Source organism: Dryobates pubescens, chromosome 20 (assembly GCF_014839835.1).
Source record: "Dryobates pubescens isolate bDryPub1 chromosome 20, bDryPub1.pri, whole genome shotgun sequence".
In the NCBI taxonomy this organism is placed as follows: Eukaryota; Metazoa; Chordata; class Aves; order Piciformes; family Picidae; genus Dryobates; species Dryobates pubescens.
Window position 1 is genome coordinate 11817969 of NC_071631.1, and position 24776 is coordinate 11842744.

The 24776-nt window shown below is 51.6% G+C and overlaps 1 protein-coding gene across 2 annotated transcripts; it reads right to left on the reverse strand.

Moving 5' to 3' along the window:
• Positions 1-556: 556 nt before the first annotated feature.
• WIPI1 (WD repeat domain, phosphoinositide interacting 1) lies at positions 557-21577 on the reverse strand. Of its 2 annotated transcripts, none has more exons than XM_054170540.1 (13): positions 21441-21577; positions 20010-20092; positions 18359-18528; positions 14437-14533; positions 10669-10766; positions 9519-9611; positions 9190-9260; positions 8181-8288; positions 7655-7819; positions 7368-7475; positions 6016-6137; positions 5182-5282; positions 557-757 (listed from the first exon to the last, which is right to left on the reverse strand). In XM_054170540.1, the coding sequence occupies exons 1-13, from the start codon at positions 21509-21511 to the stop codon at positions 710-712; spliced, it is 1335 nt and encodes a 444-aa protein (XP_054026515.1). In that variant the 5' UTR covers positions 21512-21577; the 3' UTR covers positions 557-709. The 2 variants fall into 2 exon arrangements, with proteins under 2 accessions (XP_054026515.1, XP_054026516.1); XM_054170541.1 differs by lacking the exon at positions 557-757 and adding an exon at positions 2905-3323.
• Between the last annotated feature and the right edge of the window lie 3199 nt (positions 21578-24776).

Below are 24776 nucleotides of genomic sequence, written 5' to 3' on the forward strand. Positions count from 1 at the left end.
TTGTGTGGACTTGGCCAGGTGGGTGGTGTGAGAGCAGCCACCCTCCTCCCAGCCCCCTCCAAACCCACTCTCCCACTCCTAAAACTTAATCAAGACTGACATCTTTAGGGCCCCACAAAGAACAGCAGGAAGACAGGCAGCCAGCTGCCAGGGACAGACTATGTGTCTTTATTCTGTCTTTAAAACATATCAAATGGCATCTTCTCTAATATCACTGCAAAAAAGAAAAAGAAGTAATACTTTGCTGGGGTAAAAGGGTCTGGCTGGAGAGACTGTACAAAGACATCAGCTGAATCTCTCTTCTAGAAGTACATTTATACACAGAAACCAGCATAAATTAGAAAAGGGGACGACTGGGGGGGATATAGAAAATTCTGGGTACATACAAATCTTGATTAAATTAGCATTTACACTGTGCTCTTACCCTCTGCATGCCTTCAACAGAGCATTCAATGTGCAGACAGTACCTGGACACCCCATCCAGACACAAACTCAGCCACAGCTTGGTGGGGGAGAAGTCAGGCCAGGGAGTCACTTAAAGCACACCGCAGGGGGGGGAAAAACCCCAAAGCAGTGTCCCACCTTGGACTGATTTAGTTAGCAATTATTATTTTCTCTTCTCTTGGGGGGGATTCCCAAATCCTGTTCTTCAAAATTCCTTCCAAAGCACTTCCCAGCAGCTGTCCTAAGCGTGGCTGTTTGCTCCTCCTCATGACCTCTTGGCTTCACCCGGCTGGCCTCCGCGGCACAAGATTATCTACCAAAATCAAAACAGAAGGCCCTTACTTTCCCCCCACCAGCAACAGACTGTGTGGCAAGTTGGGTTTTTACACACATGGGAGTGGTTTTACTTTTTTTTCATTCAAAGACAGATCTGGGATCACTTTTCCATTTGTTTATTTACTTACTCTTCCCCCTCCCCGAATTGACAGTCCTGGGAACAGGAACCACCTGGCCTGGTGATAAAGGTGGCTTTGCCTTGAAGCTGGCTTTGGGTTCAGCACTGCCAGGCTTGGAGGAGTTCAAATCTGTTTGCTTTGTTAAGTACTCCCCAAAACAATTCACCTTCTGGTGGGAAGGGAAAGGTGTGAGCCATGCATCACCACCTCCCTCTGGGGTCTCCAGATCCATCTGGAGCGAACTCTGAAGCCCAGAGTTAATCACCTACATATTAGACTGGATAGGTGAGGGGAAGCCTAGCCCAAGATTCAGCAAAAGCTTTGAGTGAAAGAGCAAAGCAGGAATGAAAAGAACCAGCAGCAGTGAGGACCCTGACCCACTTCACATCAGCCACAGGATGAAGCTGGAGACTCTGGGGTAAGATGTGCACCTGCTCCTGGATGAGGCTTGGGAAGAGCTGTGGGGCTGCTGCAGCACCTGAGGCAGACACAAAGCACAAACCAAGGCACACATCTCCCTGTACCAGCTCCAGCCTTGCCAGATGTGACCAGTGTCTCCCAGCAGTACAGATGTGATCCCCACAGCTGCAGGAGGGTCTGTGCCAGCTCTCCTCCCAGGATCTCTCTCTCCATGGGCTTCAGGACCATCCCTTGTCCAGTTTTGGCACCAGGTTCCATGTTTCCCAAGGGAACTCAGATAATGCACTGATAAGCTGAGCTTAATCCTGTGAGCCTCAGCTGCCCAAAATGCCTGTCTGAGCTACCAGTGCAGGAGCTGCCACGAGGAAGAAGAGGCCAGTGGGGTTCTGCCAAACTTGCTCATCCCCAGTGGAACATGATCAGTGAAGAGCTTCACTGCAAAATCTTTACTGCCAGCTGTTGAAGAAAAAAAAATCCTTTCAAATCACCAGTGCCACATTTTGGTGCAACAGAAAAGTGGAACACCTTCCAGCAAACAGGAAAGAGGAACCTGGGCAAATCCTGGTCCCATGGAGCCAAAGATCCATCTGCAACCTGGCTACTTCCATGAAGATCATGGTTTGGAGTAGTGGGCATGCAGCTACCCCATGCAGGGGTCCTCTGCAGACAGCAGGGCTGCCAGGATGGGGATGTTGTGCTGTGAAGAGTGGCTGCTGGAGCCTGTCCTCCTATCTGTCCTTCCAGGGAGCAGGGCAGGAGTGGAAGCTGCAGGGGAGCTGCTGATGGCTGCTGTTGACCTTTGGGGGGGCTTTTCCTTCCACCCTGTCACCAAGGCTGGAGGCAGGAGCACTGGGCAGCAGCATCCTTTGGCAGCAGAGGCAGGGTGCTCAGGCAGTTTTGAATGTGGAAGAGATGTTTTTGAAGACTGTCAGTATGTCCCTGAGGGGAAGTCATCCCTGAGGAGCTGAGTGCTGTATGCCTGACTTAATGACATGGTTCTGATAAAGTCTTCACATCAACCCTGCTTTGAAGCTGACAGGTTTCAGTATGCCGCCAAATGCAGAACGGATCATGTATGCCTGGAAAAGCACTGAGCAGCCTGCTGGAAGAAATCACCTTTCCTGCTGAATCCCAACATTTTTAAGACCCTCTGGTTGTGTTCCTCAGGTCCACACAGGCCCTCTTGCTTGCTGAACCCCATAGGATTTCATCAAACCTCACAGCACTACCCCAAAGCTGTTCTGACCATAGTGGCTCCCAAAAGTGGAGCTGGCCAAGTGGTGCCCTGCCTGTCCCAAAGCACACACCAACAGCTCCTGACACCACTGGAAACCTGACACTGACAAACCCACAGGTAAGTGGCAGGTGACCAGAAAACAGCCATGATCACCACAACCACCAGCAGCCAGAGCTGAAACACCTTCTGACCACACAGCACAAGGGCTACACAGCTTCTCCCAGCTCATCTCAAGCGTGGCTCCAGCTGAGGCTTTAGGCTCCTGTCCATCTCAATAATGCCTGAGTCCTTCCTGTGTGAGATCAACAGCAGACCTGAAAGGACTTAATCCACCCCATCCCTGCTGGAGCTGAACTTGCTGACCTCTTGCTGCAGGATCCTTCAGCAGCCTGGCGCAATCAGTAGCAACATCCGCTTTTGCTCTTGTTGAGGCTATGTTTTATGAGCCCTCCTTGGGCTTCTCATCTCTTCCCTGATCTGTACCTCCTCCTGTTTAACCAAGAGGCAGTTTTCAACAATCTCAACAGATCCTGTGTTAGACTGAAGCTGCTTTTCCTCACTCCTAACAGCTGAGCCTCTGAAGTCTTGCTCGAGGTCAGGGGAAAGCAAGATGTTTCAAAATGGAGAAGAAACTGCTGGGTCTGAGCAGTGCTGTTTGTCCAGAAGTATGTCTTAAGTTCAAAGCCATCCTCGTGGCATGGGCTGTGGGTGAATATTCCATTTTGTCACAAGTTTTGAGGTTTTTCAAACGTCTTTTTTGTTGCACGCTGGAAAACAAACAAAACCCTTCCCATGTTTCCGCAAAGCGGAACGCTGGCAAAACATTTTTCTTGGATAAGGTCAGGTTTGCTCTCCTTCCTTCTCCACACAGAAAACGACTGATGCCTGAACCACCCCCTCCCCCCGCTTCTGAACACGTCACTGAGGCAGAAGACCTCAGCTCTGAGAAAACAGCAAAGTTCAGAGAAATGGAGAGCATCAAAACAGCCTTGCGACCCTCCGTGCGCACTTGGCCAGCGGGAGCCCGCGCCGCTGCCAGACCAGATGCTGAACATGTTAGCAACAGAGGGGCAAACCCAAGCCCTAGCTGAGAAGACTTCCTCTGGAAGCTCCAATTGCTAAGCCAACATAGCAGAGAGTATTTTAGGCAAGCACCTTCCCTCCCACACCACCTCCTCCCTAAGGTTACGGATGTTAAGTTGCTCTGTCAGGTTAATTACGGCTCAGGATTGTGACAGATCAAAGTTGGTTTAATAAAGCTCCTGCTGGTGGACCACAGGGATCTGGGGCTGCTTTTACACAGCGCAGCCCCAGCAGGAAGGCTCATTCAGGAGCAGCATGATTCCTGCTTGCTGGCATTTGCCTGTCCCCAAATCGTATGTTCAAGAGCAGGTTCATCAGAAGGAAGCAAAGGATTTCTCTCTGACCCTGTTGCTCCTTCCAGGGGGCCTGGGCCACCAGCTTCTCCAGGGCCACAGGACTGTGACCAGAGCAGGGACATTTCAAACATCCTTCTTGAGTAACAGGAGCAGGCCAACTAGAAAGCTCCTGTTCTCAGTTGTATCACAGCTTACAGAAAAGCACTGGCCTGAGGTTTATGCACTTTGAGCTGGGCCTAGGCAGTGATGTTTCAAAGGGCACTGATCATCAATGAGCTAATAATCATTTATCTAAGTAACAACCTTGTACCAGCTAGAGCAAAGTGCCTCACAGAGGTCAGCCTCAGCATCTGGAACAAATTCTGGGATCCCGAGAAGAGTTTTTAACCTTCTCCTTTTGTAGGCAAAACTTCCAACAGCAGGATGTGTAAAAATGGAGTAAGGGATTCAAGGGAGGCCAAGACTACAACTGAAAATCAATATTCTGCTGTATGAATGCATTACTGCTAGGAGCACATCTGACTGCAACCAGATCATAGCATGGTACCAACATCTGTCCCTTTAGGGCTGAGATACTTGACACAATAAATGTGTGTGTAGGAAAAGGAGAAGGAGAGACACTGCCAGGCTTCAGTTGGATTTTAAAAAGCCACTATCTGCTTCCAATGATAACTGAGAAAGTGCCACATAAAAATCACCAAATGCTTTAAATCTCTGGTTTGCCTTTCGTCTTTCTACTTGGAAAAGGAATTTCCTTTCCAGTTAACTTGGAAATGAAGAGACTGGGAAGGTTCAGGTATACAGAATCATAGAATGGTCCAGGTTGGAAGGGACCTCCAAAAGTCACCTAGTCCAGTCCCAGTTGCATTCCATGCACTACAGCAATTAACTGTTTATGCAACAGGGAGCATGAAGCTTGTGTTTCTCCAAGATGGCATTGTTCAAATTAAAGCTATTCCTGCTACTACTAGAAACCTGTGCAAGGCACAAAGGTCAGATCAGGATCTGAACATCACTCTCTATCTGCACTCTGCTGGTTTGTTCAGGTCCATCTCTCGTGCTTAGGTTTGATCACCTTTGCCCCAGCCCTAGCTGCCATTTCTGGGGTACTCTTCCTGGCACTGTCCCTATAACTTCCTTAGTTATTGTAAGCTTCACAGTGAGCAGGGACAAGGTGGGGAGAGCAGTATCTCTTCTGCAAGGGGTTAACACTTTCTTCTCAGTTTTAGGGGTCCCGAATGCTCACAGGAGGGAACTCATTCTCGTCATCCAGACACACCGGTCCAGTGGCAAACTCATGCTCCGGGATCACCTCTCCTCGCAGGGCACCACCGTCCTCTGAATAGCCTGTCCAAGAGAAAACACAAACCATTGTGGATGTCTGGGTGGAAGGAGGCTGGGTACAAACAGTGGGCACGCTATTGATCAGCCTCCTCAGCACAGAGCTGCTTTCCCTGGCTTTATGGCAGAGCTCTGGGAGACTGCAGAAGAGAAAGGGATCTCCATTGATACCTGGACTGCACACACCACCATGGACTGCATGGCTAGCTCCTGTGGCAGAAGATTTCATCCTCCCACCATGAATGTAAGCCCAATTTCAGATTAAGATCCATATCTGTATGTGGACCTTTAGACTCAGGAACATAAAGTAATAGTCACCAGTCTTCTGCAGAATGTAGTGCTAAGCTTTGGTAGGGTCTGGTGTAACAGGTTCAGGAGACTCTCTAGAGATCTGGTGTCAAAACCAGTAGGATCTCACTTCTACACCCATGATTTCAACTTCTGGAAACCAGCCTGGCAGCAACCTCTGCCTGCCAGACTGTGAAGCTGAGATATAGTTATGCTCTAACCAGCAGGCCTGTTTGTGGCACAGCTTTGCATGAACAGGGGAAGCTTTGGCAAGAGGTCCCAGGGAGCAGAGCAGAAAACGCCTCACCTAGTTCTGGGGAGTCCTGCACTGCACAAGTGGTGGTTCTATTCTATTCTATTCTGGTTGAACCTTTGGAAATGAGGAGACTTTCCACTTTGCCCCAGGTGGCTTTCTTATTTCTCACTGAGGGAGGGCAGAGGTGATGCTTACCTGGCATGGTCGAAGTTGAAGGCACTGTACTTTGTCTGGCTACAGTTGCTGCGTAAGTTTGAGGTAACGGAGGCTGAAGGTTGTTTTCATTGTTCTCTTCCATCTTTCCTGAGCCAAGGAGACTGATTGTACAGGAGCAAGAGAGAAGAGAAGAGTTAGCTCTGCTCCAAACTGTTTCTCCCTCCAGCACTGGCTAAGACAAGCACATGCATCCATGTCTCCTTGAAGCACATCACCCATCAGCATCACTGCATCCAGGCACTGCCTGCAGCCCTAACAGCACCGCAGAGGGGAGCATTGTGCTCCACCAGTAAAGCATGGGGGGAAGCAGAAGATAGGGAAAGGACTACTTCAGCTAGAGGACAATGCTGGCATGAGAATAGAAGGGACCAGACTGACCACAAAAGCTTTAGGTTACAAAGGCAAACAGTGTTTCTAATCACAGAGGGGGCTCCAAAGGGCTTCCAACAGGAGCGGACTAGATGGGAAAAGCAGCCCTGGCTAGTTTAGGATGGAGTTTGAGCAGAGATATAGTATGATGTAACATAACTCATGACCCAGGGGCCCTTTTCAGTCCTCTGCTGCTCAGAGGAACCCACATCCAAAGCGGGAGGGCCGCTTGGGGCCGGGAGCGGGCGGGCGGCAGCGGTGTCTGAAGGCGGCGGGGCGGCCGGAGCACGCTGGACAGCGCAGCTTTGAAGTGCTCTTGTTTTGTGGCTTTTCCAAAAACTGCTGGCATTTTCCTGGCTGTCAGCCACCTCCCAGCTTACAGCACATGTTACATCACACCCCACCCCAAAGGCTTCACAACTGGAGCCAAGCAGCCCAGATGTGTGTGTGTAGCGGGGGAGGGTGTTACGCATCGAATCCAATCTGCATACAAACTGACCAGCAGCAGGCAGACTCTGCTCTGGCCCCACGTGCCTGCAGGCCTGCATCTCTGTGGGGTTTTGTTCAGGAAAGCTCCCTGTCACTCCGCACCATCCTACCCACAAAGTCACTTTTCTAGTGCCCATTTGTGCCTGGAGAAGCTGCTTTGCTCTCCTTACCGCCACAGTGGTCAGCATTCCGCTGCTGGAGGCATCTCCTAAGGCACAGCCTGCCCACCTCTGCTGTCTAAGCTGTCCCACAACTGCCTACACATCAGAGATTTCTCTGATGTCCTCTGCAAGAAGCCCAACGTCCCTGCCTTGCTGACGTGGTTTCCACCCACGTCTGTTAGATCAGGCAGCTAAAAATCACCAAGTCAGTTCTAGTGTTCCTGCTCCTGCATTTACTGCTTTCCAGTGACGTTTCCCTGAAGCTGTGAAGGGATCAACCTGTGTCTCAGATGTGTCTGGAGCTACAGTTACCTGTGTTTCTTAATTAAGACACACTCCCCTCCATCTTGTGGGTCCAAGTTATAGATGTAGAGATGTCCATCTGATGTAGTCACCAACAGTCGAGGCAGCTTCTGAATCCTAATGAGAAAAGCAATGAGGAGTCCCAACACAGCTGCACCCACACACAGCTACAGCACACAGCGTACTGCATGCTCTACAGGCACAAGATAAGCAGCCACCCTGGTGGTGTCCTGCAGAGATAGTGGTGCCTGCTCCCAGGCTGGTGTGGCAGAGGGGACACAGGTGTCAGTACGCACGTGGAGAGGGCACAGATGTTCCTCTGTCCAGAGACGTTGAGGCGGACGGTGGCAAAGGCTCGATCCTGGTTCATCATGCCTGACACCTGAGCTGGGAGGTAGTTGGTAGCAGCCTGGAACATCTTCCCCATGTAACCACTCCAGGTTGGAGGCTCCTCTGGCCGGCTGAGGGGGGTCACAAAGCAGCATCAGTGGGGCTATCACCGTCAGCATGACAAAATACATCAGGAACAGACAAAATGATCCTGCTCTTGGATGCACAAAGGCTTCAGAGGACCTGCACAATTTGTGCACCAGGAAGGAGGCAGGGGGCAATGGCAGCTATATAAACCCAAAGCAGGCAGGGATGAAGCTGACAGGGATGTGGTGTGCATCTTTTCCAAGGAATGAGTTCCTCAGGACACAAAGTCGAAGAGTTTGCAGCTGGTATTGGTCATGGAAAGTATGTGGTGAGGAAATGAGAGGCCAGTGCATAAAGGCAGAGACAGCCCTGGGGCAGGCAGGTTAACCCAGGCCAACCCCTCACCTGTCAGTCAGATGCTCCAGTTTGAAGACATGCACAGTCTCCGTGTTGCTGGAAGCACAGAGGAACTGGGAATCCATGCTGAACACCAGGGAGCTGATGTTCACATACCTAGGGCCAAGCAAAGACAGGACTGATCACTTCATGGCATAGCACTCAGGGAACTGCTTGGTTTTGCTCACAGAGAAGAGGATGGGGAGGAAGGAAACCCACACATAGTGAGTAGCACCCTGCCTGGCTGCTGCAGAGCTTGTGGGCTGATTGAGGAGCATTTCCCTAATCCCTTTGCTCAGCACAGCTTAGGGGTAGCCTCGAGCTAGAGACAAACAGCCAAAGAGGTGGAAATGTCCTTGCCCACAGAGCAGCCTGTGGAGTGAACATCTGTGCTGGCCTTGCTATAGCAGCTAAAGCTTCTGGTATTGCAAATGCCAGGGAGGATATCCCAGGCGCTGGCTAGTGGGATACATATGGCACCTCCTGTGCAGGTTCAGCAGGGGCAGGCTGCCTCAATCACAGCAGGTTTTGTACTTGCAGAGGGGGGTGCAAAATCACAGGCAGGTCAGGGATGGGGAAGAGAGCTAAATCAGAGATGGATCTACTGAAAAGACTCGAGGGAATAGCAACAGCCCATCAAGACCTGCACAAATGACTTAGCTTCTTGCAAGCATCTCCTTTGAGAGGGCAAGAGTTGGGTTGATAACTTTGGGGACTTAATTATTTCAAGTAAGAAAGAAGAGAAGACAGAGTGAATGGACTCAATCTCCCCCTGTTCTCTGCAATCAGCCCTGCTCTGTGACACACTGCATTGAATCACTGAACTTGCTGGAGGCAGCTGGGCGCAGCGTGGCTTGTCTGGCACAATGACATTTCTATCTGATACGTTCACTCTTGTTTTCTTTCTGCTGAAGATGCCAAAGCCACCAGGATCTGACGTTGCCCCTGTCCCTCTGTGTTTACATTTGTGCTCTGGGAGCCCTCTGTGTACTTGTCACCCCCAGAAGAATGAACTGACCTTTTCATCCCTCGCCGGAATTCATAGAGCTTTTGCCCCCCAGGGATGGAAAATACACGAATGACTGTGCCCTGCAAAACAGGCAAATGGAAAGATCATGCAGGAGCAGGGCAAAGAGCTCTTCTCTGACACACCCAGGAAACTCTGGACGTGCAAAGGCCCCTCCTGTTTGCCAGCCAGGGTCAATGTGAACCTTTCAGTGCCCCTCCTCTGTTGGCTGTGATTAGGAATGGCCCGCTCAGAAGTCCCACTCTCCATGCTCCAGAGCTGGCTGGGACTCTGCCAGCCATGGGCAGAGGGCTCAGGCAGCAGGGAGGGTGCTCACTCACTTTTTCAGAAGCACTTGCCAGCTTGGAGCCGGTGGAGTTGAAGGTGAGGGCAGCCAGAGGCCCATCATGGGCAGGAATCGTGCAGGCTGTTTTCTGCAGGGCAAAAGATTATGTGAGTGCAGAGGCACACTGCTCCTTGGACTGTGTAAGGGCAGGGCATTCTCTGCCTCACACCCTATCCAGGCCTGCTGATATGGATTTGTGGGATCCCATCACACTTACGGTGTCTCCACAGCACCCTCAGCACTCCTTATCTTTGCCCTACCTTCAGCTCACTCTGCACCTACTATGGCCACTGTGATTACAGAAAGCTCATTTCAGGGGCAGAGGTCCTCAGCTCTCCACCTCTCTGGGCTGTGGGGGTCACAACTGTGCCCTCCCTGATGCCTCTGCCTCAATCTGTGCAGAGACAGAGCTGGCAGCCCTGCCATTCCCTCGCCTGTGCAGCAAATCCTGCTGCAGCGACACCGCCCTGGTGCCTGCAGGCAGCCCAGGCCCTCGCTGGTACCTCTGACAGCAGCAGAGAGTTTTCCCCTTGTGCTCTGCTCCTCCCCTGCTGCAGATCCTCAGCTCCCGCTGCACGTACAGAGGCACAGCCTTATGTAATCCAAAGCCCTGGCATAAACAGCAGATAATCATCACCCTGCTTCCAGCCAGGGACAGATTTCCTGAGGGGACTTTGGACACCTCGCCCTCTCTGCGACTTTGGGTCCGGCAGCCCTTCCAGCCACTGGCACGGCAAAGCTGCTGCTTCAGGTCCTGTGCTGTGCCTGGAGCACCTCCAACCCCGCCCCGAGCCCCCCTGCTCACACCACTCCCATGGGATATGCTGCTGAAGCTCCTATAGGAACCTCCTATAGAAATTCCCTATAGGAACTCTGTGTCAGTGTGGCATCAGCTCTGGCTCTCTGGGGCAATGGGTCACGTTTCTCTGAGTATCCCCTGCTGGGAGATAGATCTCCTGATCTCCATGAGGCTGTCTCACTTCACATGGCATCCATACAAGGGGGATGGGGCTTGTGGCTCCCCAGGCAATTCCCCTGCAGTCTAGCTTGGTGGAGTGCATTTCTTCATCCTTCCCAACGGCCCTGCAGGCTTTGCTGTGGCTGTGTTTGTTTGCAGTCTCCAAAGGGGCGAGCTGGGCGCTTACCAAAGTGTTTCCGTCGTAAAGCGCGATCTCCCCGCTGGCCGCGCTGCCGGGGTAAGCCAAGTAGGAGTTGGCGTGGTTGATGGAGAGAGCACACAGGCCTGGCAAGCAGAGCAGGACACAGCTGAGGTTGTTTGTTGGTGGAGGACCGAAAGCAGAAACGTGGCCACGGCCACGGCAGGGGGCTCAGGCTCTGTCTCGTTTTGGGGCAGTCTGGCACTGGGTGCAGGCTAGCGGCGAGCTGGGGCCGGGCTCGGCCGTGGGGACACCTGCTGGTCCGGGACAGTACGGCTCCCTGCTGCCAGCCTCCCCAAAAGGAGCCTGGGTTCCGCTCTGGGTCCTGCTCTGGGGCATGATTAAGGGCTTCCTTGCCCTTAATCATCTCCTTTGAGAAGGCAAGAAGTGCATGAAACACAGCAAGGGCCATCTCGGTATCAGGGCTAACACTGACTCGTGCCCAGGCACAGCTGGGCACCCTCAGATGTGTGCAGGCAGTAGGTGTGTCAGATGCTCAGATGAGCAGCACAGCCTGGATACAGCCCTGGTGCAAAGCATGGCATGTGAAGGCTGGCACAGCAAGGCAGTGGCTGTGGAGCTGGGCAGCACCATTTCCTTCTTCTCTGAACAGAAAAGGGAAGCAGAGAATGACAAAGCGAATGCCACTGTTCTGGCTGACAGGGAACTTCAACCTAGCTGAATTTTAACCACAGAGGGAATTCTTCCCCATAAAAGCCATCTGGTTTTGTGCTAACGTGAGCACAAAGGTTCCCAAGCAGCTCCTTCAAAGCAAGCAGGAACTACAGGATGAGACAGGGACTGTTGGATGTGTGTGAGGGGATGTCCAGCTGCCTGTCCCCCAGATGCCCTTGGAAAGAAGCATCTCTTCCTGCCACTCAATTCTGCTGCTGGCTGAGGACCCATCCTGGTGAATCCTGTCACATACAGAACAGGCTCTCACTCGCTTCCTGCACCACATCTGCATGCTCACAGCTCTCCCAAATCTGACTCAAGGCTTCAGCACAACCTGAGCTTCCTGGACCCCACCACATAAGAAGCCACGAAGTCAAAGGTTGCTGGGGATGCTGGCAGGACCCCTAGGCAGAGGACACCTGCCTGAGTGCACAGGGACACTCGGAGCACACACACAGTGTGCAGCCCGCTGGGGCAGGACACAGTGCTGGCCCTGGCCCAGCAGCAGGGAAGGATCAGCTGAAGCCCTTCTTTTAGGTCATTGTTTATAACTAAACAAAGAGACCACAGTGGAGCCAGGAGCTGTAGGATCAGCCACGGGCTCCAGGATTCCACTCCCTATCATTCAGAGGCATGTACCCCATGCCAGGGACAGCAGGCACCAGGTGAAGCTGCAGCAAAGCACGATCAGCTAAAAGGCACCCAAGGAGGGAGGGATGGGAGGGAGGCAAGGACAGCCCAGGGACTGTGCTCGTGGTGAGCATCTCATCTTTTCAGGATGGTGTTGCTCTGGCCCAGGCAGCATGGCAGAGGGGCAGATGAGCAGAGCCCTTTCTCTACGCGGAGGATCTAAGAGAGGGCTGGAGCTAAACAAAGCAAGCTCTGAGCGGCTGCTGTGAGTCACCAGCTCCCTCTGCTCTGCGCCTGGCTGGGAGAGGCGGCTGGGAAACCAGGCCAGGGGAAAACACAGCTGTGAGTGTACTGGGCTGACCTCAGGGACACAGGGAGCAAGGATCACAAGAGACATGGGCAGCCTTTGAAGATGCTCCTCTGCTCCCAGCAGCCCCACAGCCCTGATGAGGGCCCCAGGTTAGTGCATGCAGTGGCAGGCTCGGGAGGAAAGAGGGAAGATAGTGATGCTCAGGATGGCACCCTTGGGAATGCCACATTGCAGGTGGCTTTCCTGAGCAGCATGGAAAAATGCTACTGTGTCTGAGAAGCCTGGACTTGCCCCCAAGCCAGCAGATCCATGTAAGGTGGATTCCAAAGCTGCAGTCATGCCCAAGATGTGCCTTTGTGGCATACAAGTCACCACAAGCACGGTGACCTCCTCTGTGCAAATCCTGCCCCTGCCACAAGCCATATGACAAACAACATGCTTTAGCCTTGCCCACCATGGGCATTTTCCTCCCCTGCACGGAAGAGGCTGGATTGGGAGCCAGGCTCTGGCCAGGAACAGCCAGAGATCTCACTATGACCGGCTGGTGGGACTGTAGCAAATCCTGGTCCCCACCATGCACATTACTGTGCCTGGGGTACACATTCCGAGGAAGGTGGCACACTTGCCATGTGCTCCTATATCCCCCAGCACAGATCCCTGAGAGTCCAGAGAGTGGTGAGGCTGGACTACCTCAGCCTCCAGGACACACCATGTTCAGGGATCCTCAAGCCTGGGATCAAAACAGATGGCCCAAGGACAAAGGGAGCACGTGTGGCACAGCCCTTGTCACTCAGCTCATTTCAATGACAGCTGCTGCAGTTAAAGGGGTTTAAAAAATTAAGCCTGTATGAAGTCCTGTGATCCCCAGAAGCCTGCTCATGGCCCAGTGAGCTCTGATTGCTGCTGCTCTTAAAGCATGACCTGATCACTCAGCCCCCAGTGCAGAACAGCTTCAGTCCTGGCGATCCCCGGCCCTTCCTGCCGCCGCTGGGCTTTCTCGGCAAGGTTTTAAACTTTAATTATATTTGCAGTATTTAGTGTGTTTAATCCACATGGAGAGGCCATCTGTTGAGACCTGAAGTAGGTCAGGGGAGCTACCACAAGAGTCTCCCTTGAAAGCCTTACAAGCCATGCGTGAGCACATCAGCAGCTTCCCAAGCAGCCAGCCGTGAAACGCTGCCACAGCCTGTGCCCAGCCCGGCTATGGGAGCAGGGCATGGCAGCACTGCCATGGGCACCTGGCCAAGCCTCCCTCTCCAGGGCTAAAAATAGCTCCTCTGCCATCAGCAGGAAAGCCAGATTCACCCCAGGCTGCACAGCCAGGATCTGCTCTGCAGCCACCTGCCCTGCCCCTGGGGTTTGCAGCCTACATGGAATAGTATCAGGTGGTAGCCCAGGCTCCTGGGAACTCCCTGACAGGGAATTAGTGCTATGCCTGGCTGCTTCCTGGCCTGAGAGAGCTTTGCAGGAATGATCACTGTGGGAGGTGACCACAAGCTCTAGAGGGAGCTGGCCAGGCTGGGTCGATAGGCAGAGGTCAGTGATATGAGGTTCAACAAGGCCAAAGGCTGAATCCTGCACTTGGGTAACAACAGCCCCATAAATACCACAGGCTTGGGACAGGACATTCAGGTGCTGGAGCATGTCCAGAGAAGGGCAACAAAGCTAGTGGGTTTAAAAAAACTCCAGAGATGGAGACTCCACCACCTTTCTGGGCAGCCTGTTCCAGTGCTCTGCCACCCTCCAAGGAAGGAAGTTTAGATGGAATTTCCTGTGTTCAAGTTTATGCCCATTGCCTCTTGTCCTGTCACTGGGGACCACTGAGAACAGTCTGGCCTCATCTTCCTCACACTCACCCCTTAGATATTTCTAAGCATTAACAAGATTCCCCCTCAGCCTCCTCTTCTCCATTTCTGCTGTCCTTTGACACATCTGCTCAGGACAGAGCAGGGTTTTGCTCAGGACAGAGCAGGGTTTCTGCTCTCCCAAGCCCAACTGCCTGCCTCCATGCACTTCTGGCTGCCCAGAGCTGAGTTGGGACACAAAACCCACGTTTGCTGAAATTCTATCATGAGTCTCGTGGCTCTACAAAGCCCCTGGAGAGCTGATCCCTCCCTGTCACAGAGTTTTTCTGTACTTACCTGTTGTATTTGGAGGCGTGTCCAGAATAGTCTTCAAAAGCTTCATGTCCTTAATGTTGTGGATGTAAATGGACTCCTCCAGGCACACAACCAGCCTCTGGAAGGACACAAGGGACATGCACAGAACCTCACCAACAAGGGCATGGTGCCTCTGTCTGCTGCTCCCACAGCTCAGGCACCCAAATCTTCAGTCAGAAAAATTCAAGGGGAATTTCCCCCACACCAAAATGTAACACAGCTGTGATCTCTTCTGCTTCTCCATCCTCCCTCACTGGACAGCCTTTGGTTTTGTATGACTCTGCTTTTGAGAGCTGCCTGCACCTGCTCTTGCTCTGCAAACAGCTATAACATCATGAGCCTTCTGTTAATCTTGAGAGCTGCTCTTCCACATCCTCAAACCCCAGGTTATACCCTGCCATGGGCCCTTGCCTACCAGCCATTCCCACCTCAACTCTTCTTCTCAGATCTTTTCACATCAATTACTTTTTGATCATAAAGACCTGGCTGCAATCCTGCTTGCCAGTATGCCCACAGATGGGACTATGTGCCTCATATCTTGACTTTTTCCCGACTTGGAAGTGAACATTTAGGTGATGGGCCTCCCACTGCTGCTAAACCTAATCCATCTGTTCCAGCAAAGCCAGTGTTTCTCTTCCCATTGGCCATCAGCAGGCAAAACTGCTCTGTGTGTCCTGCAGAGCTGCATAAAACTGGGCTGGGAACCATTTGTTCAGTCACACTTACTCCACCTTGGTACTTGGATTAGGTACTTCCAACTTCATGTGCTTGCACCTCTTCTACTGAGCTTGTCAGGAACATCCACCCACCCACCCAGCCAAGACAGGAGCTGCTGAGCAATGGGAAGAAAATGCAGAAAGGAAAAAGGAAGCTCAGTGCTGCAACTTTTGCATGGGGCCCCCACATCTGTAACCACTCAGCTTGGTCCAGATCACTACGTGTCCCCACGGAGGCATTTTGCACAGAGGCTTTTATTTTGGGACCAGGCTTTGGATCTTCTGAAGGGTTGTGCTTTCTACATCCAGCAAGTGCATGGCTTCCACTTGGCACTAACAGAGATGGAGTCGTGCACTTGCTGGACTTAGAAAACCCTTCCAAAAGGGCTGAAAATCTAAGGCCAGCCTCCATCCAGGCTCCTGAAGTTGGAGCACCCAAATCCATGTACGGGAAACCTCCACCTCTTTAGAATTGAGGCCACTTATTTAGTATCTAAATGTGGAGCTTAGTCACTAACTTCAAACACCCACATTAGAAAATCTTTGCCCTGCTCCACCATTGCTCTCAGATCAAACTCTTTCCCACTTCTATTCCTGCTAACCACAGCATCTGGGGCTGTGTCCTAGCCATTCTGCATTTCCAGGAAGACTTTGCCTTTTCTGCAGTAACAACCATCAATTGCAGAGACCACCACAGTAATATTTATGCAGCTGATTTTGGCAAAGCCACCACGTGGCTTTCCCAGAACTGCAGCTATTGATGTACAGGTGAAGGGAGGCTTCCAGATGATGGCAGAGCAGCAATGAGAGATGTTGGCACCAACAGGAACAAAATCCAGCCAAGTGATGGGAGCTGGAGGTGAACAGGCAAAGGAGGTCTGAACAAGTTCACCATAGGTTGGGACAAGGCTGGTTCTCTGCCTCCTGCCCTCCACACAGCTCTGTAGCCCAAGCTAATGGCAGTGCAAACCCTGCTGAGATGAGGAATGGGTTTTATCAGAGAATGTCTTAGGCTGGAAGGGATTTCAGAGATCATCCACTTCAATCTCGCTGCCATGGGCAGGGACACCTCTCACCTACAGCTGGCTGCTCAAGGCCTCATCCAATCTGACCTGCAACACCCCCCAGGGAGGAGGTATCCACAACTTCCCTGGGCAACTTACTGCAGAGGCTCATCACCCTCATACTGAAGAACTTCTTCCTAAGATCCAGTCTCATCCTACTCTCCCTCAGCTTCAAGCCATTCCCCCTTGTCCTGTCTCTAGACACCCTTCTGAGAAGTCCCTCTGCAGCCTTCTTGTAGGATCCCTTCACGTACTGGAAAGCAGCTATAAGGTCTCCCTGGAATCTTCTCTTCTCCAGACTGAACAACCCCAGCTCCCTCAGCCTGTGCTTATAGCAGAGGTGCTCCAGCCCTTGGATCACCTTTGTGGCCCTCCTCTGGACTCACTCCAACAGCTCTGTGTCCTTCTTATGATGGGGACACCAGAAGTGGGCTTGCTGTGCACACAAACAGAGCCTCAGAGAAGGTCCTGGTGCTGTGATTGCTGCACTGCATCTTCTACAAAATATTATTGCTCCCCAGCATTTTTCTTGAGTACTTCAGAAGGAAGGTATCAGGTTAGGTAAGAGAGCTGTGTGCTCAGGGCTTAAATGTGCTGGGTACAGACACAGCCAGAGAAATGTTTCAAACCCCTCCAAAGAGCTCAGCAGGGTTTCAGCAGTGAAGGAAGACCCAGGGAGGTTATGAGAGACCTGAGCACTGCCTTACTCCCCATTTGAAGACAAATCACCTGCCTGAACAGTTATGATGAAGCCTGTAACAAAGAATGCCCACAGATCAACAACAGAGGGCCTGGTTTGCACAACAAGGACTTTCTCAAGGAGATCAAATCAAAACACCCAGCATTTGCTTGAGACCTGCTCTCGTTTCACTTGCCGCAACGGATGTGGCCTTCTATGGACTTTCAATCAAGTTCAACTTCTACACAGATGCCCAGGGAAGGGGTTCAGGGGTCACAGCACCTGACTGCCAGCAGTTTAAGTCCTGAATGGAGACTGAAACACCTCTCCAGGTGTGTTTGTGTTATGGCCAGGGGATGAACTCAGCCCAGGACCTCAACTCAAGCTCACAAAGCAGCCAAGCAACACTGATGCCAGGCCAGGCATCATCTTCAGGCACTCTCCAGAGCAGCACATGTGGGAGAGCCTGAAGTTATTTTATTCTCACACTAATCTCCTGCTAAGCAGAACCTCCCAGTTTGTTTTTATACATACAAATCTATCTGCAGTTCAAAAGAAATCCTTATTTTGCCAGCTCCATTGTAAGTTTAAGTGAAAAAAACCCAATTTTGGAGAGATTTAATTGTAGTAGAGGAACTTCTGATCAAACACAGCTTTACTGGAAACTCAACCCAGAGTTTCTTTAAGGGAGAGTCTTACTGCAGGACGTGCTGTTGCTAACTGAGGAGAGGCTGATTACATACAATTACACAGACTGCTCATTTCTTCATTGTAAAATGTGCTCTGCTCCTTATGGCATACACTTGGAAAATAATTATGGACGAAAAGATGACTTAAAATCCTCCAGAAAGGCTCAGGGCTGTGTCAGTTCAGAGAATAACACTCTAAAAGCTTTCTTCTAAGTAGCCTGAATGTTTTCTATACCTTCAGAAATACAATAAGGCTCCTAGCAGTACTTGAGAAGCAGCTTTTTGCCTCTTCCAGGGTTCAGATTACTCCTGGGGTTTGTTGCCAACTTTGAAGGGCTCATTTGCAACCAAGATGGCAGAGGTGGGCCTGAAGTCAGGACGTGGAACCCAAGGGAGGAAGGAAGATGAAAAGGTGGTTTTTTGGCAGAGTTGCCTGCTGAATAGGCAAGAAGGCAGCCAACAAAAAGCCTTTGTGCAACTGCTACAAAAACAAGGACTCAGCTTCATTTTCCTGAAGCAAACAGTTGTGGCAGACAATATCCACAGCCACCCTGCTCCTCTGCCAGAGGTCACCAAGCTTGACACGGAGCTGCTAAGGAGAGGACAGGTACTGACCCCTCCAGTCCCACTTCACGGCCTCTGTGCAAACCCACCCAGGCTGCTGCTGCTTTGGCAGAGGGGACCCAGCTGGAAAGCCAGCACCAGCCAAGTGTCAGAGTGGGACAGCCGTGGCTAAGCCCTTCCCCAGCCTCTCACCTGACGGTTCAGCCGGATGGACAGAATGTTACTGGAATAGCTGTAGTTGCAGATCTCTGTCCCCTTCTTGAAGTGGTAGACATTCATTTGCTGTGGCTTGGCATGACTGACCACAACCACAAGGCTGCTGGAGAACAGACGCTCCACGATGTAAACATCTGGGATTTCATCTGGGCACAGGAGGAAAGCAAGGCAGAGGCTTTAGCTTGGCTTCTGGCTGCTTGGATTGCAGCAACAAGACTCAGCAAGAGGCAGTCAGGTTGTAAGGCTCAGAGCTAAGGTACTGAGCATCTGCTTTTCTCAAACACTTCTCACACCTGGCACAAAGTATTTAGGTCAGAGCAGGAAGCAGGTTAATGGACCTTTCCCTAAAGGCAGAATTTAAGGCTGCTGTGCCCCTACAGTACAGGGCCCCCCAGCTTGGGAAGGGGCTATAAGGAGGAGCTCACCCAGCTTGGTCAGGGACTTTCCTGGAGGGAGTGAACAAGCTGTGTGTAACTGTTTATTCAGCATGGTGTCTGATTTCTCCCACCCTCATTAAGGGAGGCTGGTATGTTTAAACCTTCCCTGTCACTGGGGTTGTGGTCTCTAGAGAGCTTTAGTGTGGCTGTGAACAGCAGTATCTTGCAGAGACCATGTTTGGGATGTTTGTAGAGTCTTCTCTTGTGTTGAGAGGGCACCACTTAAATGGTGCTGGTGGATCACTACTTAAATAATCAGGGACTATGACTTCTAGTGTAGGCAGCCCTTAATGGTGCTCAGTGCTTGGGCTGTGCTGCAGGTCCAAGGATTGCTCACGTCTCAGCCCATTACCTTGAGTATGTCACCAGCAGGGTTTTTCTTAGGCCTGACTCCAGGGGCAATCCAAACTCCTAAATATTTCTGACCTATGTCTATGGCTTGCTGCTGTATAGCAACTCAGTTCCTCTGTAAGACAAAGAGGAAAGGAGCCTGGACTTTGTGCCAGATGATGCAGCTGTGTCTGGTTCTTGAGGCTCCTTCTACAGCCAGTTGAGGGACACTAGCATATCACAGCTGTGAGGTGTATCTCAGCTGAAACACTTTTGGCAATGGCCTGAACCAGATTAGAGTATGTGCTCCATGAGGCCTGACTTGTTTTGGGCTGTTAAACACATTGCATGCTGCTCTGAGCACAGCTAATAGCTGAGAGCCTGCTGTGAATGACCTTCTTACATGGAAAACCTGTTAAAAACATCTTGCTTGTAAATACCACATTGGACTAAAAGCTTGCAAGTGAGCCAGCATCTGTGCTGGGAGTCTGCAGCCTTCTGTCTGTCTGAAACATGGTCATGACAAACTACCTTAATGCTGGTTTGCAGGACAAACTGCTGCTGTCAGACTGAGAGCAGCAAAAAAGAAGCTGAACTGCAAGCTTGAGGGAATCCCTAACCTTTGCTGAAGTGCTGCTGACTGTTCAGAAGCTTCTCCAGGGCTGTAGCTCTCTCTAAAGGCTGCTAAAGGCACAGGGCAATAACCAGAGCTGTTCCTCTCGTGCTATGGGTATAGCAGAAACACATCCCAGCTCTGCCACAGCAGTGAGCTGAGCCAGCCCCTTGAGGCAAACTGCAGTGCAGTAACACAGGTCAAGTCTGCTGGCCAATATCCCACCATGGTCAAACAGGAGACTTACGGCTTTCATGGACCTGGTCCAGTTGCTCCACAGAACTTAGGGAGAAAAGCCTGTATCCAGTTGTAGTCCCAATTGCCAGGGAGCTGCAAAGACAAGACAAAAACCTGTCAAGTTCAGATCATAAGGCTCCTGCAGGTAGGGAAAATGGGTAGTTTCTGGTACAGTGACCTATGAAGGGATGATTCACTTTGCTTCCACTCTCAACCTAAAGAATCCAGATTTCCATCTGAGGCTACTGAAGCCTGCAGAAGTATTCTTGTGAGATGGCAAACTCATCCATTAGTATGGTGCTGTGGCTGCTGGAGGAATAAAGATACATATCTGAGACCTGGGAGGCTGTAGGCAGGACCTTTGAGGAACAAAATGAGACTGTTTCCTAAGGTGATCCATCTACACTGACAGACTGACTTGGTGTGAGCTGTGGAAGTTTTGCTCCCACTGCTAAAAGGAGGAGGCACAGTCATGCTAAGCGCTGGCTCTGATCAGCTCCAGATAGAGAAAGCAGCAACACCTAGGTCTTAAATCAGCAGCTAGCCCAGAACACCAACAGCCAGTGCTTGTGCTGGCTGTGACCAGCAGGTTCAGTCAGCAGCACAGGGCCAGCCATCAAAGCTGCCTTTGTTGAGACACAGCAAATGCAAAGCAGCCCTGAAAAGGAAACGGTTTTCCAGGTGTGAGACCGGTATCTGTGAGTCTTATCTTGTTCCCAGCGACCTGGGCTGATCTTGGCTCTGACAGAGCCAGACACTGTGTGTGGTTCACTGCTTCAGGATGTTTATTTACCTGCTTGGAAATGGTTCTTAAATGATTGGCTTTGAAGGTGGAAAACCACAGGTGTGAGAGGCTCTGGGGAAATCTCTGTCTTGAGGTGGTGGTGGGGACACGCTTTGGTCCAGGCTGCTCCCCAACAGCCTATGTGGGGCTCCTGGCAATTCTGCCACCTACAAATGGTCAGCGGACAAAGCCCTCAAGAGAAAGTAAAGCCCTCAGAGAAGGTCGCTTCTCCCAACGTCCAAAAACACTTCCCGAATTGTTCGGGAGGTGAAAAACCAGTGACACGGAGAAAAAGAAATTAATCTGCTGCCTCCTTTGGTCTCCCAGAGCCCAGATCTGTGGACGCCTGTGGATGTCTACCGAGAGCCCTAGAGAGGGTAGGACCTTGCGGGCCCAAGGGACCTCCCTGGGCCATCCCCGTTCAGGCTGCGGGGAGAAGGGCCTCGCCCATAGTGCCACGAAGCTAGACCGTGCGTGTGTGAGGGTCTCACGGGGGTCGCCCCTGTAGGTCCAGACCCTCTCCAAGCTGCCACGCCCCATGTGGGCTGCGGGCCCAGCCCCGCTCCGGCCCGTGGCGTTCGGCGGAGCTGGGCCGGCCCCACCCAGCCCTGCTGCCGCTGCCGTCGCCCCCCTCCCCGCGGCGCCCGCCCCGCTTACGTGCAGTCCTGGTTGTAGGAGAAGCAGCTGAGGACCGCGGACCCCCCCGGGGCCTCGGCCGCGGCCTCCATGGAGCGGGCGCGGCGGCTCGGCCCGCTCCGGCCCCCGCGGCGGCGGCGCCTCCCCCGCGCCGGGCCCGGCCCGGCCCGCTCCGCGGCGCTGGCGGCTGCCAGGGGCGGAACCGCCTCCCATTGGCCAATGGCTGGACGGAGAGCCCGCCCCACTCACAGATGGACTCTCAGCTCAACCTATTCGCGTGGGGCAGGTGGGCTGGTCCTGCCTGAGGCTTTAGCGGAGCGGGCTGCCATTGGCTGGCGGCGGGCAACAGCTGCGCGTGGCCACGTGGTGATGTTGTGGTTGCATCAGACGGACCCGGGCAGATGTGGCGGGGGGGAAGCACATCTGGGGGATCGATGGCTGCCCGCTCCGCTACAGCGACAAGTGGCCGCCGCGGGCAGCGAGTCTGGTGTCAGAAAAGGGATGAGCGAGGGGCTGGAGCGGGGAGGGCTGGGGATGGCAGCGCCGCCCCTGCCTCCGTGGTGCTCACGAGGGTCTGGTTTTCCCCTCTTTACGAAGTGTACACCCCAAGCTTACCGCATCTGTGCGCAGAACAGCTTCATTCATGGGATTATTGTCACTGCTACTTTGTGGGGTCAAAGCTACTGCCGTAGGAGAGGTAAACAAAATAAACCTCAGCGCCAGTCACTGACAAATGTTCCGAAGTCAGTGCAATAACATTAAGAGCACACGGAAACGCAGGGGCAGAGCCTGCAAACCCCCTCATTAGATGAGTAATCCTCATGTGAGCACTGAAGTCATTGGCCCTACATCGCTCGATGTACACCACAGGACTTTTGGAAAAAAGAGCTGCATGCAATACCATCTCCATGAGGCAGATTCCATGTGGACATGTCTATCTGCCTGGATTAATCCCCCTCTGTAGCATGTGGGCCTTTGAGCATCAGTGCTATTGCCCTGTTACATAGTTTAAAACCTGCCACTGTGAAGATGATTGATTTGGGGGGGGGGGGGGGAAGAATGAAGACACAGAGCTTCAAAAGAATGTTAGCTTGGAGTGAAGCTGATGGCAGATTGTCCCTAGGATGCAGAGCACATGAGTGACACTGCAAAGGCAGCAGGGGGATAATTTCAAATTCATTATATTTAGGGGGGAAAACATCTTCTGTTTCTAGTGGCCTAGTGGGAAGCACTAATAAAACCAAAAAATGAAATGGAAAAGCTATTTTTTAGTGTCTTGAAACTGTCCCTGTGGATCAGCACAGTTCAGTTGTGAAACAGGGATGTCAGATGGGGGTTTGGGGAGGAAAATGTTTAAAAACAAAACAAAAAGCAACAAACAAAACCAGAGTCAGTGCCTTGCATTTCAAAAACCAGTTTCTGAGCAACTGCTACAGTTGGGTGGTTGTTGCTTGGGTAATCACCATGAGCCAGGTCTTAAAATGAAGCCTTGATAAAGCAGAGCCACAGAAGCATCTGAGACTTGGGCAACACAATTATTTTTGTAGCTTGACTGATGCAACCACATTGGTCAATCTTCCTTAGCTAGCTGTCTGCAATGGCTATTTAATTAGCAAGGGTGGGAGAAACAAACAGTTCTTGTCTGCCCTCTGCTACAGTGGCCTTTGGTGGCCTTTGGAGGAGGTGCTGGTGTTAGGAACAGCCATGCCACAGTGACGGCCATGGCTGTAAGACCAGGGCTAGCATCGGCTCCCCAGGCTGGAGTAGCTTCTGTGTGTTGGTGATGCTCAGCCTCAGAAGAGTCCTTGGAGCTCTTAGGTTCTCTGTTCTGGCAGATTGGGGCAGTTGGGTTTTGGGCATGAAATAGAAGCTGAGGTGCTCTGTGTGGAATTTTGTGGGTTTCATGGTGTCTTACATATAAATAAATAACTAGTTTTGAGGAACACAGCTTTAGAAGGAGGTAGTAGTTAGGGCCTGAATTCCCTCTTGGGATCTGGGTATATGTCACACCTGGGGAAATTGGTCTGGCAGAGCCAGTAAAGAGCCATGCCAAACACCAGAAGGATGGTTATTGCTCTGATGTGTGCATTTGCTGGGAAGAATATACCAAGAGTTGGCTTCCCTTTCCTGACAACCCTGTGATTGCAGTAACTCTGTGTGCAGTAACCATTGACAGTAACCTCAACTTGGTCATTAACTCTAAAACCAGTCCAGAGTGTGGCCATCTGATCATGAATTTGTTTCAAAGCAAAAAACCTCTGTATGATAGATGTTGGTTTGTGTTCTCCACCCTGGGTGTATGTATTCAAGCCATAAAGAGGAAATGGAGGTGAAGAAGCTGGGAAACCAGCTGCTGTGCCTAGAAGGGACTCTCCCAGTCACGGCATCCTGCATGTTGCCATTTGACATAAGGCCAAAGGTCCCTTTTATAGAACCATAGAATCATTTTGGCTGGAAAATACCTTTAAGATCATCAAGTCCAACTGTCAACCTAAGACCACCATGGCCATTATACCCTGTCCTGAAGTGCTATGTCCACACAATTCTTGAACACTTCCAGGGATGGTGACTCCACCACCTCCCTGGGCAGCCTGTTCCAATGCCTCACCACTCTTTCCATAAAGAACTTTTTCCTAATATCCAACCTCCCCTGGCACACTTTGAGACCATTTCCTTTTGTTCTATAACCTGTTACTAGGGAGAAGACCCCCACCTCAATCCATCCTCCTTTCAGGGAGTTGTAGAGAGCAATGAGGTCTCCCCTCAGCCTCTTCCTCTTCAGATTAAACAACCCCAGTTCCCTCAGCTGCTCCTCACCAGCCCTGTTCTCCAGACCCTTCACCAGTTTTGTTGCCCTTCTCTGGACACTCTCCAGCACCTCAATGTTTTTCTTGCAGTGAGTGGGCCAAAACCAGAACCCAGTAGTCAAGGTATGGCTTCACCAGTGCAAAGTACAGGGGGACAATCCATGCCCTACTCCTGTTGGCCACACTATAGCTGATCACAGACAGGATGCTGTTGACCCTCTTGGCCACCTGGGCACACTCCTGGCTCATGGTCAACCAGCACCTCCAGGTCCTTTTCTGCTGAGCAGCCTTCCAGCCATTCTGCCCCAAGCCTGGAGTGCTTCATGGGGTTGTTGTAACCTAAGTGCTGAACCCAGCACTTGGCTTTGTTAAACCTCTGGGTCAGTATATATATTCCAGACAGGCTCTTCCTTCTCAGAGAGAAGCATGACATATCTGATATTTGAATGAAATCTGCTACAGGAAAAAAATATGGTTTTGGTAGAGGGTAAATCTGCTAAATATTCTTCATTGGTGTTCTTGATAACTTGGAGACTGTTGAGAGACTAGA

Coding starts and splice junctions, on each gene's coding strand:
- WIPI1 (XM_054170540.1), bottom strand. CDS start 21,511: ATGGAGGCCGCGGCCGAGGCCCCGGGGGGGTCCGCGGTCCTCAGCTGC. Junction 9,612..10,668: donor TTTACGACGGAAACACTTTG/GTAAGCGCCCAG, acceptor TTTGCCCTGCAG/AAAACAGCCTGCACGATTCC. Junction 8,289..9,189: donor TTCCGGCGAGGGATGAAAAG/GTCAGTTCATTC, acceptor GCTTGGCCCTAG/GTATGTGAACATCAGCTCCC.